The sequence below is a fragment of the Panthera onca genome, chromosome A1 (assembly GCF_046562875.1).
Source record: "Panthera onca isolate mPanOnc1 chromosome A1, mPanOnc1 haplotype 2, whole genome shotgun sequence".
Lineage (NCBI taxonomy): Eukaryota > Metazoa > Chordata > Mammalia > Carnivora > Felidae > Panthera > Panthera onca.
This window is the reverse complement of record NC_138339.1, coordinates 95,703,684-95,726,126: the sequence shown is the minus strand read 5'-3', so window position 1 is coordinate 95,726,126 and position 22,443 is coordinate 95,703,684. Positions and strand designations below refer to the sequence as shown.

Genomic DNA, 22,443 nt, shown 5'->3' with positions numbered 1-22,443 from the left:
ATCTTCTTCACCATGGTCTCTCAAGATTTCCAGTTTTTAATTCCCCATTCTGTTTCATTTCAGATATACATTCTTCTACAGTGGCATTGTGAGCGATGTGCATGTGACTGAGCATCCCGCCAGGGTGGGCATTCTGTTGGACTACAATAACCAGAGGCTTCTCTTCATTAATGCTGAAAGTGGACAGTTGCTCTTCATCATCAGGCACAGGTTTAATGAGGGTGTTCACCCTGCCTTTGCCCTGGAGAAACCTGGAAAATGTACTTTGCACCTGGGGATTGAGCCCCCAGATTCTGCAAGGCACAAGTGATTGTTGGCTTTCAGAGTTTGCAAGAAGAATAATTCAAATTTTGGGGGTCTATTGTTCTTTCCCTTGGGTGCTATATATTCAAAACGTCTCCCACACATTCGCACTAATGATAGCTACATGCACAGTGATCAGCACGCAAGCAAAACCACCAAGGAAACGTTGACTTTCTAGGTAGCGTTTGAGTAAAGACGATGGAAAAACAACTTCTACCCTTTGCTTTATGTATGTTTGCGTTCTCCCCTAAATTAAAAGAATTTATACCTGATTTGGGCACCAGAATAGAGAAGTGGTCTTCCACCTGTTTTATCCATGATGGACAGACAGGATATCCTTCTCTGACAAGAAACATGGGCTTTTTCCATAAGAAAGATGTCACCTCACTCCATTAACGGATGTTGGATTCTAATCATTAGAGAAGGAGTTTTAATTGTTCACAGCTGATAACGAACTCTTTTGTAATAATATGTACTGTAGGACATGAGTCTCTTTTCCCTGAAATTTTAAATGTAGACAAGAGCTAGGTATTAGAAATTTCCATTTGCTAAATAAATGGCTAGAGTCTATAAAACAAAACCTGTTATATGAACTTATTATATATAACTTATGAGCCCTGCATCTCTGGACTGGGACAGACGGCCGAGTAAATGACCATCACGCTTCAGTGGGTTGTGTCACGACTAACTTTGACATAAGAATTTTACATGCGTCTTTTAAAATCTGAACACTTTTATCCCATAGTTACAGTCAACTACAGGAAGCTGGGAATCTCTTTTTGCCAAAATGAAATAGTTGGTCATTTTTAGATACTATATTGAAATCTCTTGAAATCTTCCTAAAATATGTGTGCCAAGTTGATAAATCTAGAAGGCATTTTGAGATGATTGCTCTTGTTTTCAATAATGTAAATACTTTGATCTTATTTATAGATTTTTTTAAATTATGAATTCATTTCTTTCTTTTCTTGTAATTAGGAAATCGTATCCTACTTTTGAGATCTGTTCTAAATTCTCTTGATTCACAGCTAGAAAATCCAAACTGGATCTGTAACTGCATTGGTAGAGCCCCTCCAAAGCCATCACAACTCTGCTTTAAAATGAGAGCAGCTACGGGCAAAGTGGATACTTAGTGAAATAGAAGGAACAATGTAGTGCTTTGTTGGGAATGTTCTCTTCACTTTTGTCAAGACTTAAAAGTGTTACCATCAGGTTCTGACTCATCAGCAACCCATGGGCATTATTACTTTTTTGGTGAGAATGTCATGTAATTAAAAACAGGAACAGTAGTAGCAACCACATGAATTTTAGAATTTGTCTCAGCTTGGGTTCTTCCAAAAGACCTGGAGATAAAGATGCACTGCTGGTTGTTTACACAGGAAGGAATTCTGGGAAGCACACGGGAGGAAGTGGGGAAAGTAAGACAGGAAGGGGGAAGAGCCAATAAAGGACATGTTTTATGAGTGGGGTATTGCCACTCTGAGCAACTGGGGCTCACTTGTGCTGGTGGTACCCTGGAAACCACCCAGAACATTCCAGAAGCTGGCATTTAACCACTCTGTCCAATCCCTGTTGGTTGAGGGTTGATCCAGGGGGCATTAGGTTCCCATCCACTGCCCCCCCCACCCCCGCTTTTCCAGGTGTGTTCCTTGCAAACTCCTGCAGTCTCCAGAAAGCCCTCAGACAAAGGAAATGAGAAAGAAAGTCATCTCGTGCAGAATTGTCACCAGACAACTCCCTAATGCAGCTGTTGGTACACTCAAGTGCGCTGGGGGTGAGTTGGAGGTAAATGGGACAGGGCACCAGCAGCATCTGCCATCAAGTTGGCAGCTCTGGTATGAAGGGGAGAGTCAGAATAATGGGAAGAACTAAGGTTGAAGCTTGATTCAGCTCTTTCCAGGTTTTAACTCAAATTCTTTAGTTATGCCTTTCTCTTGGGATAATTGTAAACATCAGATTAAATAAGCATGTGAAATGTCACAGCATTTTGTAGTTTATAAAACATCCAGACAAGGGACTTCGGAGATCCTCTTTAAAGCCAATCCTCCATCACGTCCCGTGAGTGGTCCTCCCATATCTGACTCCATGTGTGTGGTGGAAGATAGGACTCGGCTCAGAAGGTCCATGTTTCAGCTGCCTCCATCTGTTGACTGATGGATTTCCAGTGGGTGGGTTTCTAGGGAATTATTCCAGTGGAGACAAGCGAAGTGAAGTTAATGCTTTTTCCTTACCTCCTCAAGCAATTCCTTCCTCCTGGCCCTTGTTTTGAGTTCATTTTTCCTTCTTCTTGTCCTTCCCACTCACATAACACAAACCCTCAGAGCAAAGAAAGGAAGTCAGCAAATTTTGTTAAAATCGCTCCTCTGCAAATCTGTCAATGGTACTTATTAGTTTAATAACATGTAGAGCTCATACCTCATCTCTTTTAATCTTCATCAGGACCTTGCACAGTAAAAATCACTGCCATTTCATAGATGAGGAAACCAGTCTCAGAGCAGTTAAATAACTAGTTCACACTCACAGCCGGCAGGTGGCAGAGTGTGGATTTAGATACAGCTCAAATCCTGAGCCAGGAGGATAAAAAGATGTTTCATTTTGTATCAGAGATCATGTTTTACATATATATGTGATTTGTGAAAATTACATGTGTGTATATATACATACACACTCTCCCCATACACCTGTACATATGCAGGCAGACATTCATACATAAATATTTTCTTCCCTCCTGAACTGACTTCCTTCCCAAATGTCAGTTTTGTTGTTGATGCTGTCTTGGATTTACCTTTGATTCCTTCTTCAGTACCGATGACCTTAATTAGGATTCCAAAGAGTCGGTAACATCTTATTTGTGAAGAAAAGACTTTAATACATGAAACCACAATGCTTCCTCTCAGAGGTATAGGGCAAAAATAAAGGAGTTTTGGGAAAAAGAAGAAGAAATGAGGGTTAACACTGTGGTTCTTCTTTGTTTGCATACACACCTGCACAACCCTGGACAGGTACGTTCTTGGTCAAAGATGGAAGGATTTTTCTACTGAAGTAAATCAAAATGCATTCCTGCTGTTTTTTTCTGGAGATGCTTCCATAACGTGCAACAGAACTGAAGTATCTTACTTCATCATACCCACTTACAAAATTGTGTGCCTTAAGCACCAAACACTAACACTCTCCTGTCAGAAGCATCCTTCAGGCTCCAGAGTGGCCTGTGTTGGAAGTCACTTCTTATCTTTACTGTGTTAATTACCCACCAATGATCTCAAGTGTTCAACTGCTGAAAGGACTCACAGGACTCAGTTCATATTCAACGAAGAGCTTCATCACAGGCAAAGATATAGTACAGCTGCACAGAGGAATGTTAGGCCATCAAGGGGTTCTGGTATCTCAAGTGCAGCCTTGTTTGTGCTCCCACCGTTGGGTTACGCATTCTGTCCAAAGTCTCCAGGCCTCAAACCACCACCAGTGTGCATGTGAGGCATTGTGATACCAGGAAGCCCAAGTTTTGTTTCTGGTGGTGTTGGGCCAGTGAACTGGTCACATAGGCACTTTCCAGATATACAACTAGCCCTAACTGTTGAGCCTTACTCCCCTGTCTCCTTCAGCCTCCACCAAAACCAATGCAAATCATCAATCTGTTGATTGTTACTAAATGATACTATCATTCTGCAGCAAAACAACTGGTGGTTGTTGAATCATGGTTCCAGAATCTCACTTATTTTTTTTTTTTTTTTTTTTTTTTAAATCTTAACGTTTATTTATTTTTGAGACAGGGAGAGACAGAGCATGAACAGGGGAGGGGCAGAGAGAGAGGGAGACACAGAATCTGAAACAGGCTCCAGGCTCTGAGCTGTCAGCACAGAGCCTGACACGGGGCTTGAACTCACGGACCGTGAGATCATGACCTGAGCCGAAGTCGGATGCTTAACCGACCGAGCCACGCAGGCGCCCCTCACTTATTTTTTTTTTAATGTTTGTTTATTTTTGAGAGAGAGAGCACAAGCTGGGGAGGGGCAGAGGGAGAGGGAGACATAGAATCTGAAGCAGGCTCCAGGCTCTAAGCTGTCAGCACAGAGCCTGACGTGGGATTAAAGTCACGAATTGTGAGGTCATGACCTGAGCCGAATGCTTAACCGACTGAGCCACCCAGGCACTCCATTTATTTTTAGTTAATAGATCTCATGACCATGTCCAAGGGTCAGTAGCTTTGTGGATATGCATGTGATCAATTAAGACTAGCAAAAATAAGCCTATGCTGGGCACTTACTGTCCTGTGTCCCTGAGCTCAACTGCTGGGGAGTGTGTGAAGAGTAATAATAGTAAGAACTGAGTCCATCCGCTCATGTCCCTGATATGGTGATTGCCAGAGTGATCCCAGGCACATCCCTGAGTTGAATGACACGGGTGCTGTCCCTGATATGGTGATTGCCAGAGTGATCCCAGGCACATCCCTGAGTTGAATGCCAGGGGTGCTGAGTTCCAGTCCCCTTTATAAAGTGCAGGAGGGAACACGCTTTCTGGGCTGCTTTCTGAAGAGGAGATCAACACCTTTCCTTTTTCCTTAGTATCCTCAAAGTGTTTGTGATTGTGTCCCTCTTGGTGCTTCTGTTTTGGTTGTAAATGCACTCCTTTTCTATGCTGAGTTTGTTTTTTGCAAGTGATATCAATAATTTCAAATCCCAAAACAGTATATGAACTACAGTTTCAGAATAGATGGGGGATTAAGAATGTCTAACTTGGAGCAAAGATGATTAGGGAAGGAGGTAAGATATCTTTAAAGGTTTGAAGAGTTATCTCTAAGAGGAATAAAGCTTACTTTGATTTTTATACTAGGACTGGTGGGGAGTCCCAAGTTGACGAATTTGGTTCAAAAGATGGAAGAACGCCCATCAGTGATGATTGGCCCAGGGACATGCTGCTTAGCAGTAATGAGCACTCAGAGTTAGGATGAATGATCAATTGCCAGAAATATTAAAGATTCGGGTTCTAGATTCGTGGTTTTGAAACTGTGTTCCTGAAGTGCTGGGATTCCACAGACTTGCCTGATGGCCACTGTGGGATTCAACAGGAAAACCGAGTGGGCATAAATTCTGACCCCTGTCCTATTTCATCACGGCAGCTCAGTATTAATCTGTTTTACACATTGGGTTTCATATAATAATTCATTTGATGAAAAGATTTCCATGAGTAAGTAAAGTTGGAAAAGTAGATAACCATTGAGTTTCAAGTCTGAATTCTGTGATGCAGGATGACCCAAAAGTCCTTAAATCCTCCATTCTTTCAGAGTACCTTTTACTTTACTATCCAATACTGATATCATAAGGACTTAAAGAAATTGTTTCCTATCCCAGATTTCCAAGAACTTCTATAGATGATTACATTCTCCTGGTTGACATTGCTGACCTCCTGCTTCTGCGTTCTTCTCCGTGACCTCTAGCTACCTCACCACTATGTCTTCATCCTTCCTTCGTCCTATTTGGTCATCCTGAAACATTGACACAGTGCTCCGTTGATTCCTTAAGGCAGTGCTAACACAAGGCTAAAACTGGTAGTGATTAACACAGCTTTTGCTCAAGAGTTGGGTTTAGTGAGGGAAATTTCTTCATAGATCATGAAACAAAGTAAAGCTGAATGTGAGGCATCTAACAGTGCTAGGAGCCCCTTTTGATCTCTTCTCCAGCTCGGTCTTCCAGCCGCACTGAACAGACTAACCTCTCCATGCTACTTTATTCTTTAAGTTTCTAGATTCTGCTCAAACTTTTTTTTTTTTTTTTTTTTTTTTTTTTTACTATCAGCTTGCAAGGAAGCTGAAAATGTCAAAATACAAAAGCCTCTCTTACCAATATAGACATTTTGTATAATAGAATGAGAGAAAATTTTTCCCTCCTACCTCAGCCTCTTCCATTCTGCCCAGATTCTAGGCCTCTCTTTGCAGAACTAAAAAGGCCACTAAATCAATTCTCTAAACCAAAGAACACTCATTTCCCCAGAGTGAATTTGGCCATTATCCCTCAGAATGGTTTTAGAATTCCCTTAGTGTCTTCCCTTTAGTAGATTTGTGTAGAACTAGGTAATGTTTGAAAGTTCTTTCTCAACCTAACTGGAGCTCCCAGACTTTGTGGTGGACTTCCTGGCACTGTGGAGGACTTTACTGCATGTTAGGCACTTCAGGAAGAATGACACCCTTCTAGAGTCAACATATTATTTGAGGATTTGATAACTTCAGAGGCAGTGGGTGATTAGGACAAAGGAAAATGGGGAAGGAGAAGCATAATTCATTCATTAATTCATTCAACACATGTTTATTGAGTACTTACAATGGGCTGGGCACTCTTCTAGGCCCTAAGGAAATGATAGTTATCAGATCAGACAAAATCCCTGCTTTCAAGGAGCTTATATTCTAGTGGAGGAAGACAGACAATAAATAGATATATAGCCTGTCAATGGGGAATAAGAACCAGGAAAAAATGAGAGTAAGAGAATAAAAAGTAATAAGAGGTAGAGGCTGCTATGTATTTTAGGTATGATGGAAATATCTCTGATAGGATGATATTTTAGTAAAGACCTGAAGGAAATGATGGGGTGAGCCACATGGATGTCCTCGGGAGAAGAGTCTCCCACACAGAGGAACAGCAAGTGTAGAAGTCCTGAGGCAGGAGTATGGGGGTGTTGGAAGACCATTGAGGCCATGAAGGCCGGAGTGGAACAGCAAGGGAGAGAGAATGCTATGAATACAGTCAGAGAGGAGCTGGGGACAAGTCCATAGTGACCTTAACAACAAAATAAGGACTTTTTGTTTTATTCTAGGTGAGTTTACAAGAAGTAACAGGTATGGAGAGTAGACACAATGGCAATCTCAAAGAATTGGCTTTTCATGTGCTTGGGTATTATGTTTTTTAACATTAAATGGAAGATTTCATGAAGGCCCCCTGAGCTGGCCTTTGCCAACTCTCAGCTCCCGCAGAGAAAGTGCTTGGTGTAGGTAGAAGAAAAGGTGGTTTTTGTTTTTTGTCTCCTCCCCAGCTCTGCCCAGGAATCCTATGGCCCTACTCACTTTCTATTTCAGGGGAGCAGCCTCTGCTGACTGGTTGCCATTAGGACCATCTAGCCCAGAACTGTGGAGGGTGGGGCGGAACTGCTATCATAGCCGGGCTGACATTGTGCTGAACAGAGTCTGCTCACCCTTAATGACAGGTTGGCAACCATCAAAGATGGAGAAATATAAGCACATTTGAAGGAAATGTTTCATATCTTTTCAACGGCATGATTTTTCAGTTACAGAGAAGGTGAAGTAATGATGTCATCTAGGGAGGTTGCGTGCCAAACAGGCCCTCATAGATGTGTATGTGAGTGTGTTTGTGTGTGCATCTGCATGTTGTAAATATTTCATATGTGTGATTGTGTGTGTGTGTGTGTGTGCATGTGTGTGTCTTAGCAGGGGTGTGTGTGTGGCCAGAAGTGTCATTACAATTCAGAGCTTGCTTTCCCATTGAAGATCTAGGAACTGGATTTGTCAGAGCTCCCAAGGGTTGTTAGGTTCAGAGGGACTCACCCACATTAATCGAGCCCACAAAAGACTTATTAAGTAATTTAGAACACCATTTGCTTAATTTATAGTGAGAAATCAAATTATCAAAGGGCCTGATGACCACATCTCTGCTGGTCACAGGATTCTCTCTCTAGGCCCCTGAGGAGAATTAACATATTTTCACCCGGGGAAGCCCTATGACACTCAAAAGATTGTTTGGTGATCAAGGCAAATCATGTGAATGATCTTAATGACCAGCATTATTAAACTGCCATGACAAGCCATGGGCCCAAACATTTGGGTTTACTGCTCTAAGTACTTTCTCTCTGCATTAGCACTGGGCTTCCCTAAATCCTGTCCTTCGAGGGTTATTCAGTCCAGTTGCTTACATTACCATTAAGAAAAAATGTTGCCTTAAGACCATTTCCCAGGCTATAGATTTTTTCTTTGGTAAATAATTGATTCGATTTTTAAGCCCTGTTCCTCCTCCTTTTGATCTGAAGAATATCATGCCTGTTACGATGACTGTTGCAGATGATAGAACATTATCTATTACATAAAGATCTTACTAATTTAACACAAGGAAACCACACTTGCAAATTCTTCTGTGGCATCTCACTATCTCTCTCATGGGTTGACTGCATGTGGGAGGAGGACATTCATTCAAGGATTTGTTGTCACTGATGAGAAAGAGTGGTTGAGAACACACATCCGGGAATCATGGAGATGGAGCTCTGTACCTTCATAGCAAGTTGGGCAAACTGTTACACCTCTTACAGAGTCCTCATAGTAAGACAGGAATAGCACCAGTTATTATGTCATAAGGTTGCTCATACACTCATTTGAGGACTAATTAAGTACCAAGCACTGCTCTAGGTACCAGGGAGCCAGCAGTGATCAAACATTGCTGCCCTCTGGAAATTTGCATTCAAATGAGAGGAATGACACACAGTACAAGAGATAAGTAAGTACACTGTTTAGTTTCAGAAAGTGATCAGTGCTATACAGAAAAATAAAGCAGGGAAGGGTTGTTGTGACATGTAAATGAAAGAATGTATGTAAAGTCCTTAGAATGCCTGACCTATAATGATAGCAAAAACTTCAGCTGTTACCAATTGAGCTGTACCGCAGGGACTCTTACAGTGAAAGAACTAAGTGTGGCCCTCAGAATAGCACATGGGCCTCACACACAACTTGGCATGTAGTTATGCTATCCATGACCACTGTGTCTCCAATGCAAGTTTAATATTTTCCTGTTTTTACTCGTTGCAAACACTCAGGAAAAGTATTTAGAACAAAAGATAAATTATCCTTAATGTCACCACTCAGAAGCAATTTAACATTTGGTATGCATCCTCGTAGGCTTTTCTCTTTTTCTTTGGATGCACACACACACACACACACACACACACACACACACACACATTTTTTTTTTTTAATTTTTAACATTTTATTTATTTTTGAGACAGGAAGAGAGACAGAATGCAAGCAGGGAGGGGCAGAGAGAGAGAGGGAGACACAGAATCTGAAGCAGGCTCCAGGCTCTGAGCTGTCAGCACAGACCCTGACGTGAGGCTCAAACTCATGAACCTAGAGGTCATGACCTGAGCCAAAGTCGGATGCTTATCGGACTGAGCCACCCAAGTGCCCCCAACACACATTTTTTAAATGCGACTAAAATTACTGTTACATAACCTGCTTTTGTCACTTAAAGCTCTATCTTCTGACATCAACAGATTCACATCAGTATTTTAATGTCCAGTTATAGTCCACTGGAAAGAGAAATCTTTTTATTTTTTTATTTTTAAAGAGAGAGCAAGTGAGCAGGGAAGGGGCAGAACGAGAGTGAAAGAGAAAGACAGTTCAGCGCAGAGCCTGACCTGGGGCTCCATTTCATGACCATGAGATCACGACCTGAGCCCAAATCAGAAGTTGGACGTTTAACTGACTATGCCACCCAGGTGCCCCTGGAAGAATGAATCTTAAGCTAGTTTGTTATTGATAGATATTCATCGACTTCCAAGTTTTTGTTTCTATAAAAATGCTTTGGTTTTAAAGGCACAACTTCACTATTTGGCCTAGAGTTTTCCATGGACCTGTCATGAGAAAGTATGCATTATTTCCATATTTACTATGGACTCTTATCACCTTTTAAAAACCCAGCTGGGAAGATTGAATAGAAACTCCTTCATGGTACCTAGTTTAATTTAGAGTCAATTCAGTGTAATTACATTTAACAGTATTCAGTTTAGATGTATTTTTTAACATCTTCCGTGTCAGGACACCATGCTGATTCCTGCTGGGAACCAAGATGAGTAAGACGTAATCCCTCCTTTCAAGGAGACCAAGACGGGAACATAGATATTGGTAATCAGCATATAGGCCAGAAGAATCATCGGATCACAGACTAGGGTGAGGACATATCTATCTGTTTGCTGTGACCAAATAATAAGAAATGTTAGCCTTATGTCACTAGTGTGTTGAATAAGCAAGCCTCCTGAGACAGAGTCATAAATGATGTACTGTTTTTGTCTCCTTGTTCCCTTTTAAGTTTACTCAGTAGAAGGAAGTTCTAAATGAAATTTTAGGCAGAGGAACTTGGGAGGCCTTAGGTGGGCTTTCTTAGAAGAAATGTGGAAACTAAGACCTGGTGATTGAGTAAAAGTTGGCCAAATTGAGGGGTGTGAGCTCTGGGGCAGGAGGAGGGAAGAGAAGAGTATTCCTGATGTAGAGTAAAGATGAGGAGGTGAGAAATAGCCTGATGCCTTAGAGGGGTTCAAAGATCAATATAGTTATGTGGGAGGGAAGGAGAGGTGTGCTGTGGAGGGCTTTTATAGTGGGACAGATTTTCTCTGAATACCCCAGGTTTTAGCCTACATTCATACAAAGTGGGCAGTAAATAAATATTTTTGAAAATAAAGTCTGAAAATCATATAAGTTTTTGGTTCCTTAACACAATTTCCCTTCTCATGATTCAGAACCACCATGCATCAACTTCCCACTTCTCCTCACTGGAAAATTGGAGGACTATCTCCAAATGGTTTTTGGACCTTAAGGCAGAGGGAGAAAAGTTTGCATCCTTCAAGCAGAAGCTCCCATGGAGTTTGTTGGTAAAGCACGTTGTCTCAGGAAGTAATGACTGAAGGTGAGTGAAGGATTGAAGCCTCCGGGTCAGGGATTATCATTCAGAGTGGATGAATAAGCTAGACTCATCCAAAGCACAAGCTATTTCAAAGGTGGTTTTCTTAGGAAAAAAAATGGTGATCAATCGTATCTTTCAGGAAATCAACTCTGCTGAAAATAATTTATCCTCCTTTTTACTTTTGTCTTCTTTCAGTGAATTAAACTATAACCAAGCTTATTTCTTGATTTGCATTTCTCCTTAATTATTCTGAGCTAAGTTCTACCCTGCAGAGCTCCAGAAAATGGATAAAATATGCATCCGAGTGTTGAACAGCAGCGGCAGACTCCTACACACCAATCCCTGGCTGTGTGGGACGCTGCCATTTTCCCCAAGTCATTTCAGGTCAGAAACACCTCTGCTCCCAAAGAATAGCACTTAGGGGCCCCCACACAAGGTCTTTGTATGCACCGTATAATATCTATCAAGGAGCAATACATTGTTCTGCACCCTCCCAAGAGTAAGTGCAAGGCTACTTTTCTGCCCCTATGGACATAGAAGGGATTCTACAATCATTCTGCCCAATGGGAAACCCTGTGAATTACCTTTAGAGGGCTTGAAGTCAAAATCAGAACATGATTTTACTTTATTCTCATCCAATAAGCCAAGCTTTCTTTTAAAAATAACATTAATCCATATGATTGTGGAACTTCTGAAAACTGCAGAAATGAGTTAAAAAAAAAAAAAGTATCCACAATTCTGCAGACTTAGACTTGGTTGGTATGTTCTTTGGCTTCTGGCCTTCTGCCTTCTGCCTTCCCCTAATGCAGATACAATGCCTAGAAGTGTCACAGGCAACTTGCAACCTTGAGGATAAAATTCACATGCTGAGCATGAAGGAGCATAATGACAGAAGCTTGGATTCTTTCTCAACGCCATTGGTGAGAAACCATTCTGGTTCACTACTTCTTACCTCTAATCTTTTTGGAGTAAAATAAACCCCTATCCTTGGAAACCATTAAAATTTTAGCTGTATTTTGAAGTATGACACACGTTCAGAAAAGTGCATCACAAGTTTATAGCATAATGAATTTTTTTCAAAGCCAATATAAGTGTGGACATGTAATATATGTATACCAAGAAAAAAAGCATTATGGTAAGTGACTCCCAGTTACTCTCACTTCCTTAAGTAACCTGAATCTGAAGTTAACCACAGATTAGTTTTTCCTGGTTCTGAACTTTGTATGAATGGAGTCACACAGTAGTTTTTTTCTTTGTTTCCAGCTTCTTCCGTTCAACATTATATTTGTGAGATTTATTCATGCTGTTGTATGTGGCATTATTTATTCATTCTCTTCATTGTATAGTAGTATAATTTATAAATATACCATAATTTGCTTATTCATTTTGCTACTGATGGACATTTGAGTTGTTTCCAATTTGGGGCTGTTAAAAATAATACTGCTGTGAGTATCCTTGTACATATCTTCTAGTGAATATGTACACACTTTGTAGTGAAGATAGCTAGGAAAAGAACTGCTAGGACATGACATATGTATGTTCAGCTTCAGTAGATAGTGCTGAAGTCCAAAGTATAAAGTTACTTCCAAAGTAAAAAAGTTCCAATTTCCACTCTAACCAGCACTCATAAGAGTTTCAGCTGCTTCATATCCTTGCCAAGTATATTCACATCATCGTGGGACCTGAACTTTTTTTTTTTTTTTTTAGGATTGGAAGACACTATACTTTTACAAAGTGATTGTCATGTAATTCTTCTTATTGTTCACTCCCTAAATACTGAGTACATGCCTGAGTCTTAGTGATGATTCTCTCTCTTAAGGGAACAAAATTTACAATGAGTCAAGCTGGTTAATATGAGGTTTTGGATTTTGAGATTATAATGAGGTCATCCCTTAGCAACTCAGCTTAAAGCTAATGTCATGCTTCATTTGAAATGCTAGGTTAAATTGGCTTTGGTCAATCAATGCTAGGTTTAAAAACTAAGAGAGAATGTGTGGGATGTTCTTGCTCCATTATGATAAATGCTGTGATACTCAAGGGTATTGCTGTGGACAATAGGATGTGGAATTCAATCAATCTGGCACAGTGCCCTCTACTTTGCAGAATGAAGAGAAAGCTGACAGTTGGATGAAGAAAGGCCTTGTGGAGGAAGCGTCATTAGAGCTGACCTTCAGGAAAAAGTTCAGTGTTTTTGCAGGCAATCCTGGGGAAGTTATTACAGAAAGTGCAGAGGAGATCACTGGATCAGAGGTGAAAAGAACATGCAAGCGACCCTGAGGAAGCCAGCAACTAAGCTGCCCCAGAAGTCAGGAGTCTTTCAGTCTTTTCCGTGCTTAGAGCCTCATCAACCAAGACAGGTGTGTGTGTGTGGTGGGGGGGGGGAGGGGGACGGGGGGGGGGGATGACGGGGGAGGTTCCTCTCAATCCCCTGGCTTTAGTCTTGCTCAGCATTCTGGGGTGTGCTGGCTCAGGTGGAAGAAGCAGCACATACTAACTTCCTCCCAGCTGCCTGAGTCAGCTGAGCCAATTGCATTGAGTGCTTGACATCAAGTCTTCTCAAACAGAATCCTGTTGGAAGTAAGAAACACAGACAGAGCACTCCCTTCTTGTGTCTCCGCCTCTGGTAGGACATTTTCATAGATGGTGCTCATCTCCCAGTTGTGGTACTGGTGGTTGGGATAGTGATTACCTGTCTAGGTTGTGGCCTGCCTGGACTGAAGTCCCATCTAGTAACTTGCCCCAGGGAGGGGCCAAGGCTCAGTCAGATAAAGCCTCTTCTCATTACACGGAACACACCCACCCCATCGGCCCAGTTCTACTGCTTTTGATGTCAGGGATGCAGACTTAGGCTGATTAGTCCATTCAAAGTAGATTGAAAAAAAAAGTCCCTATTTATTTAGTCAGGATTGTGTTTCAACAACAAAACCCTGAAAAGCTCTGAGGCTTCAAAGTTTATTTCTTATTTTTGCTATATGTCCATTATGGGTTGGATGTGGCTCTATCCCATCTTACCTTTACTCTGGGACCCATGCTGATGGAGCAGGGGGCCCTAACTGAAACATTGCTATTTATCTCCTGGCAGGGAGGAACTCAGTGAACCAGCCATTAGCCCTTAAAACTTCTGCTGGGAAGTGATCCAAGGCTCTTCTGCCCAGTTCCATTGGCCAAAGTCAATCATATGGCTAAGTTTTCTCTAAGGGGTAAGGAAAGGATAATCCCCCCCACCCCCGCCACCCCCCGGGAGCAGCATGGAATATTTGTGAAAAATGCTACAATATTCCACACTTGGTCACCAAGGGAGGTATTCCTCAATTTCATTGTAAATTTACCTTAACTGGCAGGTACTGATGTGGTTTTTATTTACCATCTTTTAAAACGGTGGGAAAACCTGAGTGGTAAGTACCAACCTCCAGATGATTGGTGAAGGTCATTCAGTTTGGGTGAAGAGCTGAGAAATAACAGATTCAAAGCGTAGTGTGTGTTGTAGGTTGGGGGCATAGAGTAGGAGGCAAGATGGGGGGAGAGAGAGGAGCTTGAGTGTGGTGGGCCTTAGGCACCAAGTGTTTAGAATCATTCTTTAGGCAGTGAAGTTTCATTGAAGACTTCAGAGTGTTGGGATGCACACTCTTCCTGCCAAGAGCCCCGAAGACATTTATAAAGGATGAAATGAAGGCTGGGTACTAGTTAGAAACCATCACTAGGAGAATAATGATGAATTTGACTTCAGTTCCAGACAGATTTAAGTTCAAGATCTGCCTTTGAAATATCATAGCCACATGATCCCAGGGAAGTTCCTCTACCTCTCTAAACCTTGGTTTGTTCCATGTAAGATGAGAGGCCTGAGAAAATTAAAACTTAAAAGCTTAAGTTATGGGAAACTGAAACCTAACCAAGCTTAATCAGCTTGTTCCACTTCTGTACAATTGCTTGGCGCGCCCATGTATTCCTGATCAATCATAGTTGCCTGGCACAACCGTATATTCTTGATCAACCATTGTTACTTGGCACATCCGTGTATTTCTGATCAACCATTGTTACTTGGCACATCCGTGTATTCCTGATTTCCCCATGACTTGTTTGTACCTGTCTATAAAAGGGGTGTGAAAACCTCTCTCAGGACCTCTCGGCGTCACTGGCAATGAGGGCGCAGAGGTCCAGGTTCGAACCTGCAATAAATGACCCTTGCTGCTTAGCTTTGACTCTGGACTCTGGTGGTTCGTTTTTGGGGGTCTCTTAGACTCTGAGCGTTTCAAAGACAGAGATGATAATAGTATTGCCTTCCATGGTTTGCTGTGGGAACTAAGTAAAGTAACGTATGTAAAGTGGTTAGCAAAACCCAATACACCTAGAAAGCCCTTACATGTGGGAAAGCAGAGACAATGAAGATTTAGAATCAATAGGATCTGGTGATTTTATGTGAAGAGTAAAGACATGGGAGGATTTGAAGAGAGTACCAACGTTCCCGGACTGGTGAATGGTAATGCCACTTACCTATTCAGAAGCTGGTAACAGCTGGGGGAGGAAAAATCCTGAGTCTGGGATCCCAGGGAGACATCCGTGGAGAAGGTTTCCAGCAGGTGCTTAGAAATGTGAGCAAGGCTGAGTAGATAGAACTTGTACAATGAGTCATTGGCTGATTGTGTGGACAGATGGTTTCTGGGGTCTCTTGCGGAAAGTACTTAATTTTATTTTAATACTTACACAGCACTAAGAGCTGAGGAAAGAGACACTTCTCCAGGCTAAAGATTCTGGACGTCAGTGATTCTCACGCTTGAATATATCAGAATTACCTGGAGGGCTTCTTTAAGCCCAGAATTTCTGATTCAGTAGGTCAAGAGGCTGGAAACTGGGTTTTCTCACCTCCTCCAAGTGCTCTGCTCTTATATTGTCTCTGTCTTAACTTAGTCTTAGAGTAGACCTGGAAAATGCTGACCCCACAAACAGGAGTGATTACATTCACACCATTGATCCTCATGTCTAGAATAAGATTTAGGGAAATGGCCTTTTGAGAATACACAGCAGATTGCTGGGAGATCAGCAGCAATTCAATATGACAAGTGTGGCAGATTTTTTGATTTGTAACATCCCTATGTTATAATTCATAGAATAAGTCTTTAGCCTATGGACCTTATTCAAGAGATATCATCTGTCCTGATGAACTAAAAAATCCAGAAAACCACAATAAATGCCTGTTGTGTGCAGATCTTTGTCTCACTCAATAGTCTGCCTTTAGCAGCAGCCGCTGTCACAGAGGGTATCTTCCTTTAGGCATTAGCAGGGATGAGGGGTTGGGATGGAAGAAGTGACAATCCTAAACTCCTCTCAGTAATAAAGACTGCACGGATTTACATCCCTCAAGAATTTATAGTTTTTGCCTGGATGTAAAGCATTCTCTTAGTTTACTAACAACTATGTAAAATACAGTAATCCTTTCTTTTGTCCAAAGGACCATCTAGTAGAAGCTTCTATAGTTTCCCATTACTTTTTTTTTTGCAGTATAATTGACATAAAATAAACTGCACATACTCAAAACGTACAGTGTGATGAGTTTTGACATATATTCACATTCATAAAACCATCACCACACTTAATATAGTGAACATATCCATTACCCTAAAAGTTTCCTTGTGCCCCTTTGTAATCTAGAGACTACAAAGTCTTAGAGTGTGCTCTACTCCCTACATGACTCTATTCCTCAGCAATCACTAATCTGCCTTCTATCACTATAGGTTGGTTTACATTTTCTAGAATGTTGTATAAATAGAATTATATAATATATACTGTTTCTTTGGCAGGGGAGGGGTCTAGCTTCTTTCACTTAGCTGAAGTTTTTTGAGATTCTTCATGTTGTTGTATGTATCAATGGTTCATTCCTGTTTCTTTTTATTATTATTATTTTTTTTAATGTTTATTCATTTTTGAGAGAGAGACAGAGAGTATGAGTGGGTGAGGGGCAGAGAGAGAGAGAGAGAGAGAGAGAGTGAGAGAGAGAGAGAGGCAGACAGAGAACTTGAAGCAGGCTCCAGGCTCTGAGATGTCAGCACAGAGCCCGATGCGGAGCTCAAACCCATGAACCACAAGATCATGACCTGAGCCAAAGTCGGACCCTCAACTGATTGAGCCACCCAGGTATCCCAGTTCATTCCTGTTTCTTATTGAGTAGGATTTCACTGTATAGATATACTCCATTAGTTTACTTATCTGTTAATGGGAATTAACGTTGTTTCTAGTTTGGGGCTATTACAAGCACTGCTGCTATGAATATTCACGTGAAAACTCATGTACATGCAGATGCTTTCATTTCCCTTGGGCAAATACCTAGTAGTGAAATGTCTTGATCATGTGATGTACGTGTAAAGTTTTCAAGGAATTGACAAAATTTCTGAAGTGTTGGAACTATTTAAGATTCCTTAAGGAATCTTAATGGTGTATGCAAGTCCCAATTTTTCTGCTTTCTAGCCCATATTTAGTTTTGCCAGTCTTTTTCATTTTAGCCATTTTAATAGATATGTAGAGGTATCTTATTGTGGTTTTAATTTGCATTTCCTTGATGGTTAATGATGTTGATTATTTTTTTCAAGTGCTATTTGCTATTTGTGTGTATATATAAAAACATATACAATGTATATAAAATATATGTATGCAATTTTTTGATGAGGTATTTATTTTTAAATTGATTTGTTTGACTTTTCATCATTGAGTTGTAACAGGTTTTAAAAATATATTCCAAATACAAGTCTTTTGACCAACATATGTTTTTTCAAATATTGTTTTCTCAATCTGTGGCTTGCCCTTTTCACTTTTATAATAATATCTTTTGAAAAGGAAACATTTTATTTTATTTTATTTTATTTTGATGAAGTCCAGTTTGTTGGTTTTTTAAATAGTTCCTATTTGTGTTTCATTTAATTACCCAAAGTTACTAAGATTTTTTTATGTTTTCTTCTAGAAATCGTATAGTTTTAGTTCTTATATTTAAGTCTATGACTCATTCTGAGTTAATTTATGTTTATGGTGTAAGGTAAGGATCAAGATTCATTTTTTTTTTTTTTTTTTTTTTTTTTTACATAGACTAACCAGTTGTTTTGGCTCCATTTGTTAAAACAATTAACCTTTCCTCATTGAGATGCCTTGGCATCTTTGTTAATCAGTGGATCATATATGTGTGAATTCTCTGTTCTGTTCAATTGATCTGCATCTGCCTTTATGCCAGTATCACACTATCATAATTACTTTTACTTTATATGTATTTCTATCTTACTTAGTTACTTTATAATGTTTTAAAGGTAGTTCTCTAATTATTTTTTTAATATGAAGACAACCGAAATCTTTTAGAGTTGTACAAACTTTAATCAAATCCCCATATAGCTTTTGTCTCTCTAAACTGAGAAGTCTTGATTTTTCTGATTTGTCTCTATCCAAAAACTCAATAACAATTATTGTAGTGAAATTTTATCCCATTGCTTCCATTTCTTTTTTTTAACTTTTTTTAATGTTTTTAAATTTTTTAATTTATGTTTTTATTTTTTTGAGAGACAGAGAGAGAGCACCAACAGGGAGGGGCAGAGAGAGAGGGAGGTGTAGAATTCAAAGCAGGCTCTAGGCACTGAGCTGTCAGCTCAAAGCCAATGCGGGGCTTGAACCCACAAGCATGAGATCATGACCTGAGCTAAAGTCGGGCCCCCACCCCCCCCCCGCCCCCGACCTCATTGCTTCCATTTCTAACGTGCTTTCTTTGTCACACACACACACACACACACACACACACACGGCACATGAGTAAGTGCAATAAGAGTAGCTTTCCTTCACCCTCCTGTCATTATCACTATTGCTGCTACTGTTGTTACCATTATTGCACACACACTTTAGTTTCCAACATCCTTCCTAAATATACAAAACCATTCATTTTAGTTTTGTGCCCAAAAATTGAGCCAGGTTAATTTCTTTAATAAATATACATCACTCCTATGTTCCATTCCATCTCGGCTATTCTAGAGGCTGTACTGGGGTATCTCATTGTGGTTTTAATTTGCATTTTCTTATGAGTAATGATGTTGTACACTTCCTGGAATATAATGGAAAACTCAGATATTATTAATTTATAAGTATTACTTAAATTCTTTCTCCCTATATGTATAACTGAGTACTTTTTTACACTGATCCTTTTTCAGGATCTTGCCCCTTTACCTGTCTTTGAGAGATCATTCTGTGGTATCATTCTGATTAAATGATAATCAGATTATCATTTAATAGGCTGAAAAGCCCTATGAAAACTGGAGGTTATGTCTTGTCTTTGTTTTCTGTCTTAAACCAGTGTTCTATTCATAATAAAAATTTCCATTTCCAACCCAACCCCTAAAAATACAGTTTTTAAGAGTGCTGTGTGTGTGTGTGTGTGTGTGTGTGATTACGTCAAAAGTTTGGGGAAATGCAGATTATAAACTCAGCAACATCAGGCTTACATCTCTGCTTCTCTTGCTTGAAACCAGTCAGATTTTTGTTCAAATTTCAGCAAATTCCACTCTAAGTGATGATATGACTTTAAGTAGGGGAAACTCCTTTCGGCTCTCTTACAGCATTTTGGAGAAAAAGGAAGAGGGGCTGACAGGCAAAGTTGTTAAATGTTAAATCATAAGCTGAAAAGTCATTGAATGCAAAATAATTCAAACTCCAAATGAGAAGAGAGCTCAGGAGGGACTTCTCACAATGAGGTGGAAAAAAAATGTCAAACCAGCAGTAATTGAGGGAAAAGTCAAATGGAGGATGGAAGTCTCCTTTCTCAGAAGAAAGGGCTACTCTGTCTTTGTTGCCTCCTCCACTTTTCCTTTTTTCAATTTGGGATGAGGAAGGTGACAAACTGGAGGGAACATGGTGGAGGGAGAGCAGAGGAAACTGCTGGCTGAGCAGGAGCTGCAGGGGCGGAGGGGGAGGGGCCCCACTTTGTGCTTAAAAGAATCTGAGAGGCTGCCAGCAGCCCGAATATGAATTAAGGAAGGTGACCTTACAGAAATAGAAAAAATGACCTCTCTCTAAAATCTAGAGGGAAAAGATGAGGATGTTAACTAGTTAGGAAAAAAAATCATCGCATATTGGAATATGAAAGGACCTTGGAGGTCATGGAAACCAACTCTTGCATTTTACAGATAGGCCAACAGTTGTGAAGAATGAACCATCAGAGTCCAAATTGGTCTGCCACAACATAATATGTTTGCATTTGAAGTAATAAAAAATAATGTCCTTCAACATCAAAGAAATTGTGTGCTCTGAGAAGAGTCAGTCTTTTCCTCTCGTGGCTTTTTGTCAGTGACACTGAGCACCATCAGAGCCCTTTTAGAAGCACCGGATTGACTTGCCTAAGAGCCATTGCTTGTTTCATGAGATCATTTTAAATTGTGTTTTTGAGTATTTGGAAAACTATCGTCATCATACTTAGTACTTAATCAATAGTTGTGTACATTTTGATTCTCTTAATAAATAGCTATGGTATTTGAGCAGGGTTGCTGTATACCTGGTGGTCCAGTGGATTGGGGCCAAGGAAGACAAGGCTCTTCATTCCCACCACCTCATACGTTTCTTAGCTTTGGCTGTAAGAGCAGCCTTTCATGTGTCTTCCTGTCTCCTACCTTGTCTGCTTCCTTACCATTTTCTGCACCAGCCCGCAGAGTGACTTTCCTAAAATGCAGACCCGATCACACCGCCTTCTTGCTAAAAACTCTTGGTAGCAACTCAAAGACCACAGGTTAGATTCTAAACTCCCTAACCTCCAGGTCCTTCGGGCCCTCCCCCCCACCCCCCCCATTTATGGCTCCCCTCTTAACACTTTACACTCAAGTTTTAGTGATCCCGTGTTACTCAGCAGACCACTCCAGATGGCTGTGTCTTTGCTAGCAGTTCTTTACTGCCTAGGATGTCTTTTCCCACTTCCTTCTCTACCTACTCTCTGTCTACCCGTCCCTCAAGGCTCAAATCAACAATTTCCTTGCACTCCCGGTTACAAGCGACTATACTTCTAATAGTGTCTCACTCCTTTCTGGACGTACATTTCTCATCACACCTGTAACATCTTATTGCACTTATTTGTATCCACATCTATGCTAGAGAAATCAATGGTTTTCAAACTTCAAAGCACATGGTGCACATAAGAACCACCCAAGGAGTTCGTTTAAAAGGCAGAAATTTCTTGGCCTCACCCCAGAGCTTCTGTTTCTGATTCTGATTCAGTAGGCCGAGCATCAGAGGGGTTCACGGACATCTCTGAGCCTAAGGAGAACCTACTGTAAATCAGGTAAGTCTTCTCCTGCTTACAGCACCATTTTTCCAAGGGCAGAAGATACTGCTGGTGAGTTCCACCTGCTTCTCCTTGATCACTGACTCACAAGAGTATCAGCTTGAGAGATCCCAACACTCCCTTCCTCTCCTCCCACTCTCTTGGGGGTAGAATATGCAAAACTCATTTATATTCCCGCAAGTAGGTGAGAATCACATTCTGGGCCATCACCATTCAATAATGGAAGCTTTGTGGAAAGTAGTGACAGGTGAGAGGAATGATTTCATTTTTCACTTTGACAATTGGGTGAAGCAGATTCCTGGCAGTTCTGCAAAGGTTTTATGCCCACATAGTTACCCAAGGGATCTGCTTAGCAACCAAGAAATGCTGCAAGGGGAGGCAAAGCAGATTCTTCTCTCAGTGACATCTTGTAACTGAGATGCTGCTGCACAAAGAGGAGATAAGAGGGCACCTCTGACCTAGGGTTCCCGCTTGTTCTATGGTCTCCAGAAAGGCCTGTCCTGAATGCCCTGGTCCCTCTCCCCTCCCCACAGCCCACGCAGAGCTCACCTAGAGGGGAGCATCATTCCCCAGGGGGCTTGGCTGTGCTTGGCTAGACTTCTTCTTTGTGCGACTATGTTTCTGACTATAACATTCAACCTATTTGTTGGAGGTTTGTTTTGAGAGGATCTAATATAGCACCCCTCTTTCATGCCTGGGTTTTGAACTGCAAAGGCAAAAAGCAGGCACTTGGCAAACCAAATAGGACAAGTTCATGGAAAAAGTGGATATTGGAGGATGGGGCTTGTATCTGCCGACAAGGGGGTTTCCTAATGCTGAATCCTGGAACCAAACTGAACTCCCTAAGTGACAGCCCTCCCGTCCTCTGCCCAGGAGCTGGGGCAATCTAGCAAATGTGCCCTGGGCTAGAAGGTGGGTTCCCTGGAGGAAGAGTGGCAGGGGCTGGGCAAGTCTGGATGTCTCTTTTAAACCCACCCATCTGGTGACTCCTTCAGTCTTTCTGGGTGGAGGGAGTCAAGGGCAGGGAGAAACCACAGTGGCAGGAAACATCAGACACAGGTACAGGTGTTCCCCAAACCCAAGTATATTTACTGTTAACTATTGGGAAAATACAGAAAAATATATAAGGAATAAAATGCAAATCATCAGTAATTCCAAAGATACACCATATATTTTTTTATTCTA

The 22,443-nt window shown here is 41.0% G+C and overlaps 1 protein-coding gene and 2 long non-coding RNA genes across 3 annotated transcripts in view; all 3 read left to right on the top strand.

Annotated features, from left to right (window-relative positions):
- CMYA5 (cardiomyopathy associated 5) overlaps window positions 1–883 on the top strand; it is a 97,233-nt gene extending 96,350 nt beyond the window's left edge. The window contains exon 13 of the mRNA XM_078448560.2: window positions 64–883. Coding sequence (XP_078304686.1) covers window positions 64–310 — 247 coding nt within the window. The 3' untranslated portion in view covers window positions 311–883. The remainder of the gene's footprint in view (window positions 1–63) is intronic.
- A 9,448-nt stretch (window positions 884–10,331) lies between these two features.
- LOC132681232 (uncharacterized) lies at window positions 10,332–13,342 on the top strand. The gene is made up of 3 exons (XR_009610955.2): window positions 10,332–10,973; window positions 11,780–11,890; window positions 13,074–13,342. It is a non-coding gene; the product is annotated as an uncharacterized LOC132681232 (long non-coding RNA).
- A 1,886-nt stretch (window positions 13,343–15,228) lies between these two features.
- Window positions 15,229–19,322, top strand: LOC144616690 (uncharacterized). The gene is made up of 2 exons (XR_013556266.1): window positions 15,229–17,099; window positions 19,142–19,322. It is a non-coding gene; the product is annotated as an uncharacterized LOC144616690 (long non-coding RNA).
- Window positions 19,323–22,443: the final 3,121 nt, after the last annotated feature.